A 12,572-nucleotide genomic window follows, 5' to 3' on the forward strand; every position below is an offset into this window, starting at 1 on the left:
AGGTTAATTAGCTCATTGTGTATGATAAAATCTAATCACAAAATTTTAAAAAATTATCATATCATAGTCATTATGTTAATATCCAACTCAGAAGACCGTCAATTTCTTAACGAAAAATGATGAGTTTGTATCATAATGAACAGTCTGATGATCATTTTGTAACTTTTAATAGTCAATGGACTCAATAAAACAACACTCTATAGTCGGATGATTGTTTTGTAATTTTTCATAATCGATTGACTTAGTAAAAATGCATAGTCGAGGGACCAGTTGTGTACTTTACCCCGATATATAAAAAAAAAATATGTTCGTTTATATGTTTGTTAATGTATTTATTTATTGTTTATTAGAATTTAATTTAATGTTCACAAATATGTTCGTTTATATATTTAAAGATGATTTCATTGAAGATCAACACTCTATTTTTATTATTTTATTTGCAAGTCAGAAAAATGATAAATTATATGACTAGTTCTTAAGTTCTTTAAGCTTCACGATTTGAAATCCAAAATTTACTCTATTTTCAACTTAGTCCTTACCTTCACCAATATTTAAAAATTAAAATGTAAAAAAAATAAAAGTAAAGGAAGAAATGAGCAAACAACTTATAAACGAGCCCATAAACGAAATTTCAAACGAGATTCTTCGTGAACATAAATGGATTGTACACACCTCTATTTGTGGTTGTTTGTTTATTGTATGAATATAAAAATTTTATTTATACTAATTTATTTAACGTAATAAACAAATTTTATACGAACAGTCAGTGACTGATCTAGAAATTTTTTTTAGGTTGGACACACATATATTAAGAAAGAGATTTCGGACTGTTCAGTTTTTTCTTATGATATTCATGTCAAGCCCTTGTGTCCAGCAACAGTTGAGAAATTTAACAAGAGTTTCCCACAAAATTTTGGGAGTAATTAAAATTTACAAAACTTTTGGAGGCTTAATGAGAAATTTTAATAGTATAAAAAGATAAATTATTATAATAATATTATTAATTAAATTTTGAGATAATGACAATTTAATTGCTTTTAATTGAATTGATATTTGTTTATTTTATAATTTTTTTTATTAATTTAGGTGATTATAAGTGGTAGTATCTATTTTAAAAACTTTTAATCTTTTGATAATGAACTCTCAAATAGCATTTGCAGTGGTTTTGGTACCTAAACTTTATTTTTTTCCAAAATCATACATAACATTTATTTTAGGTTTCAATTTGGTACATCGCCGTTAAAAAATAATAGAACTATTGACGTGATATTTTTTTATTTTTTCAACGATGATATGATATTTTCTTAAGGTGACATGTCAACATCACCGTTAAAAAATTAACTGTGGGGTACCAAAATGAACCTAAGTTAGACGTCAGGTATGATTTAAAAAAAAAGTTTGGGTTCCAAAACAAATAAAAGTAATAGTTTAGGAACTAAACTTGTAGTTTATCCAAAATTTTTAAAAAATATATATAATGGTATGTGAGGTGCTCAAATTTGTTTAGGAAAACTAATATGATTCAAGCATGAGGAGGAGCCGGCACTGAGGCAAGATGCTGCTGCTGCATTAGCTTTAAGGTGGCAAAAAGCAGATTCGAGACCAGCCGGCCTGTATAACACTAATAGCAGAGCCATTATTGGTGCAATTCACAATAATCAAACTTTATAGCTCTTTCTTGATCTTTAAGGTTCCATCCATGAAAATGATTATTGGACTAATTGAGTATGGCTTTTGCATTATGAAATTTTATGAATTTCTGTTGCTTTCAGATGGTATAAATAGACTGTCAAGCAGTGCTAAAGTAGAGTATAAAGTGTTCCCATCAAATCTTGAGTAGAATAAAAGCATCCCAAGTCTCGGCTTTAAACCGCCATTCAGGTCAAGTTGTTAATGAGAGAGCTATTTCAACATGTTTCGAATACGATAAGAAATCTGCCATTGCCAAAGTTCCTTCTAAAACAAGGAACTTCGAACTCTACACTAACCAGCTTTTGTAAAACATATATGGCAAACACAAAGGCGGTCTGGGTGGTCCATGTTACCCGAACTCTTCGTTTTTCTTAAAATCTCATTGTCGGACGCTCAACCGAAATCCGGTAACCAAGTGGTCCGTCGGATAAAACTATGCATGAGAAATAGTGCACTCTAATTCCAGCTCACTAATCTATTATCGGTTTATCTTACAAAAAGAACAAAACAGGATATGGGATAATAAGAAAGAACAAATGCAATACGTTATCCCCATCCTGTGTATGGCAAATTTGCAGCACTCTCTTTTTTCGACCGAAAACGGAAGTGATGCTTTGCCGCAATTTTCTCTCTCTCTCTCTCTCTCTCTCTCTCTCTCTCTCTACATTTAAAACCTCACTTAATACGAGAACTCGTGACCTCGCAATGAGATGTACTTCTTAATCCAGATGGTGATATCCTCGGCACAGGCCTGAGCCTGAGGGGTGTTTAGAAGCATGTCTAGTGTTGCAAATTCGTGAACCGCATCCTTGTACTCAAGAACAGGTGCATCGACATTTACCTTCCGTAGTGTCTCCGAGTAAGCAATAGCTCGGTCTCTCATCCAGTCAAGCTCTGCTACGACTGTCAGCGTTGGGGGCATGAGCTTCAAAGGGGGGGTCCTGTGAGGGATGAGTGGATTGGCAGCTGGGTGGTCGAGGCTGAACTCTTCCTCGGGAAGAAAGAGTTTCCATGCAAGTAAGCACATTGCCTTGTCATAGAAGTATGAGTTTGCCAAATTTATTTCAGACCGTGTGGGAACACTTCCGATGAAGAACGGGTACATTAGGACCTGTGCTACAACCTTGACAGGATCCAGAAGCCGTCCAGCCTCGACAGCTTTGCGCGCCACATAATCCGCAATGTTTGCTCCACAACTTACTCCAAGTAGAACACATCTGCTTCAACAATATCACAAATAAAGATTAGGCAGAATAGCAATAAAATTTTATATTGCATGGTTACACAGACAAACAACTTCCGAAGCCACTAAACCGCCCGGAAAGAGCAATCAGATTCGACAGACTTCTAGATATCAAAGACTTATCAACTAGTTGTAGAATTAACATGAGCTTCAACAGCCTAATCACAAGTTATCCAAAGTAAATTACTTTCGAAAGTTTAACAATCGAACCTCATTTACAATTAAGCATTTAACCTACACATATCTAACCAATACAAATTCAAGCCTACAACAAATCACATCTCCCTAATCAAGAAATGCATATTGAAACTACACCAATATCATCGTAATTTGTAACTATAAAACCAATTAGGATAAACTTTACCAACACTTCATCTATCGATAATAACGCAATTTAAACTTATAGAGTCAAACTTCTGTGATCAGATTGCATTTTTCAACACCTATCCATAACCAAATTGATGAATAAACACAGCAAATCTAACAAAAACAACAATCACAGCATCCCCTTCATGCCAAGCACAAAGTACACTAAACCTATGTTCCACAAACTCACGAGATAAGTGTCGGATACGGGTACCGAATTCATTAAGGAAAACAATGAGAATCAAGATAAAAAAACTTTATATGAGCAAAAAAATTGGAATAAAAACCTTGATGGATCTCCATGAGCAGCCAACCATGGCTCAACCATGGACGCCCCAAAAGCATCCAGAATATGCCTTTGAACTTGAGCCTTAGTAAACTCTGCTCCAACCCCAAGTGCCCCACTCCCCATAGACTTACTACACTCGGCTAAATTCGCTTGCTTTGCTAACCAATGCAACACCTTCAATCCATCCTCGAAAGCCGCCGGATACTTATTCTCCGGCGCCAACCTATAACCGACCGCCACAACTATAACATCACACAATTTTGCTATCCTCCGACAGAAGACATCGTTGGCAACTGATTCATTGCTCCCACTCACCCAACCACCACCGTGAAACTGTAATATTATCGGCAATCGTCGACCCTTTTGAGGTGATGGCGAATACCCTTGATAGACATTACTGTCGGATCTAAAATTCAACCCTTCAAAACTGCACCTTCTCGGATCATTAGTCGGGGCACCGATATAAGGATAACTATTCCTCCGGTCATCCCGTTGGGATGATCTGGGCTTGGATTTCGGTTCGGGTTGCTCGGGAGGGGAAAGTGACGATTCAGGGAGGAAGATCCGAATCGAAAGGGCTGTGGCAGTAGGGTCGATGTGGATATCTTTAGTGGCTATACCGTCAGTGAAAGAAGGGTTGGCGGCGGAAACGGATTCTTCGGGTCGGGTCGTGACACCGTACGGATTGGTTGATTCGTCGACATGGTTTTGGATCCGATTCTGCAAACGATGCTTCAAGAGGAACTTGAAGAATACACTGTATAATTTTACGGCTATGCTTGGCATTTCCCCCCTTAAATATATACTTCCTCGATGAATAAAGAATTCTGGGTTGCACTTGAAACCGGAAATAAAGCTTAAAACAAACTCCTTTTCTAAAAGCCTCTGAGCTGTGGAGGTAAATCCATGGCTTTTTTTTTTTTTGGAGATGTAAAGAATGAAACTTGAAATGACAAATTAAGGAGAGGAACTTCGCATAGGAAATTGGGTGATTAGGATTTTTAAAATCTGGGAATTGTTCGGTTATTCAAATGGTTTAATCGTTGCTTTGGGTTTTCAGTGCAAATCAAAGCAGAGAAAAAGGAAGAAACTTTGAAGAAAAGGGGTTAACAGTAACACCTTACATGCAATTAAGCAGCAACTTTACTCAGCTGTTATGATCTATGATTATTTTAGTGAAATCATATGAAAATTTAAATAATTAATTGTACTTTAATGACATCATAGGCCTTAGAATTGGAGGGTACAGCAGTTGGAGAGACATTGATTTCTGTAATTTGTTTGTAAATTGTGTATTAAATTTGGAATTTCAAAAACACGACCGGGAGGGAAGTGAAGTCATGCTGATTCCTCCACCATTTTAGAATTTGTTTTTTCTGCTTATTTTTCAATTTGTTTATGATCCAAGCTTTGATATCTGAAAACCTTAATGAATATATTAATTACAAAAATAAATATAAGAATTATTTTACTAGACAACTTGAAGACAAGTTCAAGAATCAATGACATGTCCCCAAAAACAAACATTATTCTTGGATTATATGACAATTTCAAATTTAGTATTACATCATTACAATGTTGAATAAGTATTCTCTAAATCTGGATCCGAAATTAATTTAAAAAAAATATTTTTTAAAGAAACAATTTTAGTTGAGTCAAAAGCTGTCGATTTTGAATATTTTGCTCATCTCTATCTCTACCCCTACTCACAAATTGATACAAATAAGTGGAGAAAACTTTTAGAGCATGTTTTGTTAGGGGAATGTGGGATTTCGTCGGGAATAGAATCTACATTTTTCCGTTTTGTTAGCATGTAATCTCATTTCTAATAATGTTTTATCACCAATAATTGATTTTTTTTGGTATATTACTGGAAATGTCATTACCCCTTCTCTTAGGTATTGTTGGATTATCGACGTTTTGGACTAAAATGCTCTTAATTTTTTTTCAAAAATATCCTTCTTCTATCATTGAATAATAAAAATTCTTCGAAGATTAAATTACAAATTTATCCTAAACCTATTTTAGATTTACAAAAAAAACTATAATTAAAATTTTATATGAAATTCAGGGGTTAAAATAAAAGTTTACCATTTCATTAAATCTTTTTATATTTTTAATTTTGTAAAAAAATTTATAAATTTAAATTTTTTAAAGAAAATATATAAATATCTTATAGTAATATTATAATAGAATTCAACTTATTAAAAAAATAAATATATATTAAAGACAATTTGATCAAATATACATTTCAATAATATTTTATTCTTTTAACCAAACACGTTAATCTTACCTTACTGCTAAACCAACCAAACACAAAATACAACATTCTCAATAATCTTTTATTCTTTTAACCAAATACGGTAATCTTACATTCATATTAAACCAACCAAATATAAAATACAATATTCCTAGTAATTTTATTCTCTGTAATATTTTATTCCCACTGATAATCTTACATTCCATTTTGAAAGGGAAAGATATCTACTTTACAAACCAAGCTCATTTGTTTTCATTGTCTACAAATTTTATGCATATATGAGAAAGTGGTGCTTTAGATTTACTCCCAACATAAAAAGCGTCAATCTTGATGAATCCGTCGAAATCCAAGCAACCCTATTTTTTCAGGTGGTGGAACACTTGGTATGATGGATAACTCAGCTTCATCGTCCCCAGTCACCGACCCACGGTTTGCATACCGATCTAGGCCGCTGAAATGGCGATCTTTTTCTGTCCTAGCAAGATGGCTTGCGAGCAATCGCGTCCGGCGAGACAAGCACGGGTTCATTACTTGCAGCTTTCATTGCAGCAATCTCTTCTAATCGTTTCCATGTGGCTTCGCGTCTCCATTTAACCTCGTTTTCTCGTGCTCTGTCTTCTTCAAACTTACGCAAGCACTCCTCAAAGAGCTCAGTGTCGGTGTCGGAGAAAATCTTGCGGACGTTTAGCGTCAAGCTCAGCACTGCCTGATTCCAGTGGTTTCTAGCATTCTTTTCCAAGGAAGGGAAGATAATGGGAAGTATAATGTTCCGGTTCTGTTTTATTAGGTTCACAATATGATCATTGTTCCACAAGAACAGAGCCCTCTCTGCCACCTGCAATCAAAGTTCAAGTTTCTAAAGATGAAATAGAAAGACTGCAAGAAATTAGCACATCATCTTCAAACTTTCGAAATGTTAGCTCCGAACGTAAATTTAAATGCGTGTATTCACTAGTAGCAAAACCGACTCAGTGCAGTTTCACACCGTAGCTCCCTATGTTACTATATCTCTTCATTTTTCTTCAAGTTCTCGCGTCTGCCGTCCATGTTTGACATATAGTTGGAACTATGCATTGGGGGTATGATCCTCCAATGACCCTCCAATTACACCCGAATTCAAGTAACACAGATAACCACTACTGAAATAACTATACAAGGATAACATTAAAAACCAGATACCATGGAGATACCCCCGAGTGCTATAAAATAAACTGAAGTCTGAAACTGTCCTCTTGTCAGCGCATTGCAAACCAACTAAATTAAAGGGGGCATAGGCCACAAAAATTTCGAGCTATTCAAATAACAAACATACATTTATTACAAACCATGCAACATCCTTTTAGCAACTGCAAGTTAAAACTATATAATAAATTTGACTACTATTGCTTTGTCAAGGGGATTACATTAAGATAGAAAAGAGTGAAAAGTTGCGAGTAATAGACTGGATGAAATTCGTACCTGAAAATGCGGGCTACTCAAGCAACGGCCTATCTGGCGGAATAAGCGAACCATGCAGCGTTGGAACTCAGCAAGTTGTGTGGCTTCTAAAACTTCCTCCAGTTCACCCAAGAACATGACTTCTTTTGAGCTATTTATAATCGGCCAATACTTTAGCAATCCCCGAATAACGGTATCAGCAAGCTTGCAGTCTTTCTCCACGAATTGAGTAATGCAATATGACAACTGCTGATGATACATGGGTATGCACTTTGGTCTGTGAAGTGGTATCAACGCACGGACAAGAAAGAGCTTATGTTCTTCTTTCAGTGGCAAAGCAAACCCGTTAATTATACTACCAAGTATTTCTAATAGCTCTGCGATTCCATTGTGTTTTTCGGTTTCAAATATAAACCGGAAGAACACATTGTTGATTGCTTTCCTGATGAATGGACGATGGACCATAAATTTCCCATAGATGCGATGCAACACTGTTTTCAGGTACTCCCTTTCTCTTGGGTCCTCTGAATCAAAAAGGTCTAACAACCTAAGAACAAAAGAGTGATTGATATATCGCTTGGCAAGTTTTGCATCCGTTTCAGGTGATGCCACAAACCTCAAGAGAAATTCATAAACAACTTGCAAATGAGGCCATGCGGAATCCATTGAGGGCTCCTCTTCCAAATCAAATGCTTCTAAAACCTTGTTCTCACGCGGTGGAGAAGTAAGTGTTCTAAACAAATTTGTAGACACCATCTTTACAATTTCTAGCATAACAATCTCTGAAAACTTTCCATTAGCGGATGAAACGTAATCCACAAGCTCCAGCAAGGTTTGCCGCTTGATATCCTTCTCTTTGACGTTTTTCGTCAGGTCAGTGAAGTCAAACACAATGCAACACATGTTCATTTTCTTGATAAACAAGTTCTGCTTCTCGGAATTCGGAACATCTCTAAAGCCAGGCAATGCCTCGAAGGAAGCAGCGAAAGTATTCCCATTCAACTTTGCATTCACCACTTGAGAAATCTTATTCCCTTGATTCAGCCCTGAACTTGGGTTTGCAAACCTATTACTCGAACTGGTAGAAGCATTCGATGAGGAGGTAAAGGTTCCCACATCATGATTGTCGCTCGACTTAGATGGTTTCCGAGGGAGCCTATTAAGTATTTGTTTGATCATCCTAACTTGAACAAGAATTTCTTCTCACAAACTTAACAACTCGAAGCGAAAAACGAAACCCTTCAAAGCAAATGCACCATCAAATACCTAAAAACAAGTACACTCATAATCCGAACGCCATTGATGAATCAATCCGCCAATAAATGTGCAACTCCATCCTCACTAAGATGAATCATTTTACTCAATGCCAACAGAGAAATTCCTTGTTTCTTTGAACATCAACATATCTAAAATATATAAAACCAGTCAAAGCTAAAGCAAATCAACAAATTATATGACAAAATGTACCAATCAGCATAGAAAATCTCAAAATTCATCTTCTTTTACCCACTTCAAAATGAAAGGAACAAAGAATATTCACCTGTTGTCTCCTTGAAACTAATTTTCCCCAGCTTTTCAAAGATAAAAGAAGAAAAGAAAAACATTAAGCTAGATCATCAAAAGATGAAGATCTTGGTTTGATCTTAACAACCCCAACTAGCATTTTCCCCCCAAAAGCAACCTACAAAATCATCAAAAATAACATAAGAAAGAAAGACAGCTCCGGTCGATGATGATGGAATGAAGGTAAATATCATACACTTACAAGCACTCTTCTTTTCAGAATCTAAGGGTAAAAAAGTAATGGAATTTAGAAAGAAACATCACCGACCAACCTCTGGATGATTTTGTGTGTCTTTTGAGGAAAGTAAATGTTCTAATTATCCCATCTCTTCTTCTTTTTCAAAAAGATCAAAATTTTCTAAGCATACCCGAAAAGTTCTCGCTTTTTGATTTGCTCCGGATGAAGATGGAACTAAATTGACTAAATCACCCTTTTACCTTTCGCAGGAAACCCCGCCTTTTATTTGCTTTGGGAGGGGATGAGATGAAGGCTACAAGAATGAGAAATGGAAAGTGTTTTCATGAGGTCGTGTCTCTCACGCAACGATCAAGAGCGAGTGGTGGTTTTGCAGACGTAGGACAAATCCATTTTCACAGCCTATATTGCCTTGTCATCCCTCTAACCTTCGTAAATTACCACGTCAACATCTTCGGTTTTGCACGGATTTCAGTTGTGGTCAGGAAAACATTCTACGTTCGTGTTTTGGCGCGTGAAATAATAAATTATATTTTTTAGCTGAGAAAAATATTTAAAATATTCTACATCAATTTTAATTAAACCATGACCATATTTGAAATAGCAAAATCCACGAGATAATATTTTCGAACTTTTTATTTCATGAGATATGCTTTAGATATATTATTTACTGAGATAGGGTGAATTCTACATGATAAAAGGAGATCGCCATATAATCCGGGCAACCAAGGAGATCCCCATACAATCCGGGCGACCAATGAGTGATGCATGTGAGAGCTGTGAGTTGTGGGCGACCAAGGAGTGATGCATGTGAGAGCTGTGAGCTGTGGGATGCATGTGGGAGTTGTGCATGGGAGTGCATGGCGACCTATGGGTTGGCTTGCATGTGTCATGCAACGTCGTTGTCGTTTATTCTCGAAAGCTGCCACGTCGTAGGTCGTCCGGAAGGCATGGCGACCTATGACGGTCAAACTGTGTATCACCCTACTTCAGCAATTAAACTTGAGAGTACATTATCACGTGAAATAAAAATTTCGAAAATATTATCTCGTGGAAGCAGCCTATTTGAAATCGGTTTATAAATTGTAAATGCTATGTATATATTCTCAAGCAATCAATACTATATATATTTTTTATTTTTTTATTTTTTTTATTTATATATCATTAATTATACTAATTTTTAAGGTCATAAAAGTTTTTAGAATGTCGAGAGTTTAACTTTTAATAATTTTAAAAATAAACTATTCTTAACCAATAAAACTATTGACACATTAATGAAATAATAAAAATGAAATAACATTGATAGTTTGAAAATAACATTGCTCGTCCAGCTCAGTTGGTAGAGCACAAGGCTCTTAACTTTGTGGTCGTGGGATCGAGTCTCACGGTAAATAATTTATAATTATAACTGTCGGAGGTCTTCCACGGAAGCTGCTCTCAACCTGACGTTGGGGGCAGCCTACTACCTTATCTCCCTTTCACCCCATTATATATGGAAATAGGGTTAGCTAATTTTTAAATACGATCATAGTTTAAAATATAATATAAAATATTTTAAAATTTAAATATCAAATTTAAATAAAAATCATAGTTTGAAAACACCCTATACGATTGTCTATTAATTTTCTATTCAGAAACGCTAAAAAACAAAACCTCTGTTGCAGTTACAAAATTACTGGGAGGTTTTCACAAGCTTTTCATCAATGGCGGCGGTGATGGTATCCTTTTGTCACTTCCATGCCATTTTTATTTGAGAAAATAATCTCAGTGATAAAAAATGTCTTATAATATACGATTTTAACTATTTTTTTTTAATTTGTCAAAATGACCAACTAAATCGCAATGCGATCGGTAATTCATAACGTAATCTCCGGTATCGCAAATCAGTTTCCAGATTCGTAACACGAACTTCGACTATCGCATTGCGATTTACATATTCGCATTACGATAGTCCAAGTTCGCGTTGCGATAGTCGAAGTTCTTCACTTTGAATATTCTTTAGGTTTTTCTCTTCTATGTTTGATGTTTTGAGAAGTCGAAGTGATCTATCTATGTATGTCATTAACTCATTTGTTCACGCTCTTATTTATCATGTTGTCAATTGAGAATCATCGATATATTTTATTTATGATAGATATGATTGTATTTATCTTGTATGCATGTGACAAGACGTTATTGATGATGTTTTATTTGACCAATAATATATATTATAATTCGTCTTAATTTTCTATTCAAATACCTAATCCTTTTATGATAACTGCTCAAATATCATGCGCAATTTGAGTTTGAGCAAACTTAAAAACTCTATCTCTAATAGATGATTTATTACTGTTGGTATTATTATAAAGGATAAATTATGTATTTAATACTAAAATTATCAGTTTTAGTCAATTTTAGTACCTAAATTTTTAATTTTTTTAAATCATACTTACATTTTAAATTTTATTTCATTTTAGTATCTTGTTGTCAAAACTTAACATGTTTAGTACATAAACTATCAATTTTTGTCCGTTTTAGTATATAAACTTTTAATCTTTTCAAAACTTAACATTAAATTTTGAATGATAATATTAAAATAAAACAAAAACTAATTTTTTTTAACAATAATATATTAAAGTGAAATAAAAACTAAATTTTATGTATAATTTTAAAAAAATTTAAAAGTTTAAATACTAAATGGATCAAAATTGAGTTTAGATGTAATTTACCCTGTTATAAAAGAAGCCAATGAAGTAATCATTTTCCCATCGCTAAGTGATGCCGTGATTAAATATATTTAGGTGAAGTGACAGTGAATTTAACACAAAAAATGGACTCTTTCAACGTCCAAGATAAGATCCTCCTTTTGGTTTCAAAGTTGTAAAAGATAAGACTTCAATTGACAAGCTCAAGAGTATGTTTAGTTTAATACTAAATCCGGATTATTAATCAATAAGAAAAAGTTATTGTTTTTGTTTAAAATGAATTCTAAATTATAACCACCGAACCAAAATAAACACCAATTTCAATAACTTTCCATTTTAATCAATCACGAATCAGGTGAGAGGAAAAAATGAAAACTGTGGGGATCAGAACCGACGAGATAGAGAATAACCAAAATCTTTACCCACAGGGATGAGATAAGTTTTATTCTCGAAGCTCAAATGGGAATAGGGATGAGGATTGCTATATCCGAACCGCCTGAATAATCGAACCGTACCTGTGTGAATAACTGTGGGAATCACCGAAAAATAATCGTAGGGATCCCAGATATTTTACAAAAATAACCGTGGGGATCCTCGAAAAATATTTGTGAGATTACGTATTGCCACTGTTACATCTTAAAGGAACTAAAATTGAAATTTAGATATTTTCTCATTTAATATACATTAATTTATTGAGATTGAAAATTATTAAGATCGTACATATACATTGGGTGTTAGATGAATATTAACGTTTAAAACTTTCATATTATAGATAAAGATCAATTTGAGGCAATCTGATATATACAGTTTTAAGTGTTGCGTTAATTTTTAAAAATATTTAT

The 12,572-nt window shown here is 34.4% G+C and overlaps 2 protein-coding genes across 2 annotated transcripts; both read right to left on the minus strand.

Moving 5' to 3' along the window:
• Positions 1-2,357: 2,357 nt before the first annotated feature.
• Positions 2,358-4,582, minus strand: LOC120181672 (probable carboxylesterase 11). Its single transcript, XM_039186759.1, has 2 exons — positions 3,589-4,582; positions 2,358-2,909 (listed from the first exon to the last, which is right to left on the minus strand). Exons 1-2 carry the CDS (start codon positions 4,374-4,376, stop codon positions 2,372-2,374), a joined length of 1,326 nt encoding a protein of 441 aa, XP_039042690.1. The 5' UTR covers positions 4,377-4,582; the 3' UTR covers positions 2,358-2,371.
• A 1,429-nt stretch (positions 4,583-6,011) lies between these two features.
• LOC120181693 (serine/threonine protein phosphatase 2A 57 kDa regulatory subunit B' theta isoform-like) lies at positions 6,012-9,301 on the minus strand. Its single transcript, XM_039186777.1, has 4 exons — positions 9,123-9,301; positions 8,828-8,968; positions 7,309-8,693; positions 6,012-6,685 (listed from the first exon to the last, which is right to left on the minus strand). Exons 3-4 carry the CDS (start codon positions 8,464-8,466, stop codon positions 6,326-6,328), a joined length of 1,518 nt encoding a protein of 505 aa, XP_039042708.1. The 5' UTR covers positions 8,467-8,693; positions 8,828-8,968; positions 9,123-9,301; the 3' UTR covers positions 6,012-6,325.
• Positions 9,302-12,572: the final 3,271 nt, after the last annotated feature.

Source organism: Hibiscus syriacus, unplaced genomic scaffold (assembly GCF_006381635.1).
Source record: "Hibiscus syriacus cultivar Baekdansim isolate YM2019G1 unplaced genomic scaffold, ASM638163v2 tig00112530_pilon, whole genome shotgun sequence".
NCBI classification, from domain to species: Eukaryota; Viridiplantae; Streptophyta; class Magnoliopsida; order Malvales; family Malvaceae; genus Hibiscus; species Hibiscus syriacus.

What these genes read in the sequence shown, in the direction of transcription:
- LOC120181672 (XM_039186759.1), bottom strand. Translation starts at nt 4,376, where the DNA reads ATGCCAAGCATAGCCGTAAAATTATACAGTGTATTCTTCAAGTTCCTC. An exon ending in GCTCATGGAGATCCATCAAG is followed by an intron (nt 2,910 to 3,588) that starts GTTTTTATTCCA and finishes TTGTTGAAGCAG; the next exon opens with ATGTGTTCTACTTGGAGTAA.
- LOC120181693 (XM_039186777.1), bottom strand. Translation starts at nt 8,466, where the DNA reads ATGATCAAACAAATACTTAATAGGCTCCCTCGGAAACCATCTAAGTCG. An exon ending in TGAGTAGCCCGCATTTTCAG is followed by an intron (nt 6,686 to 7,308) that starts GTACGAATTTCA and finishes CTTTGATTGCAG; the next exon opens with GTGGCAGAGAGGGCTCTGTT.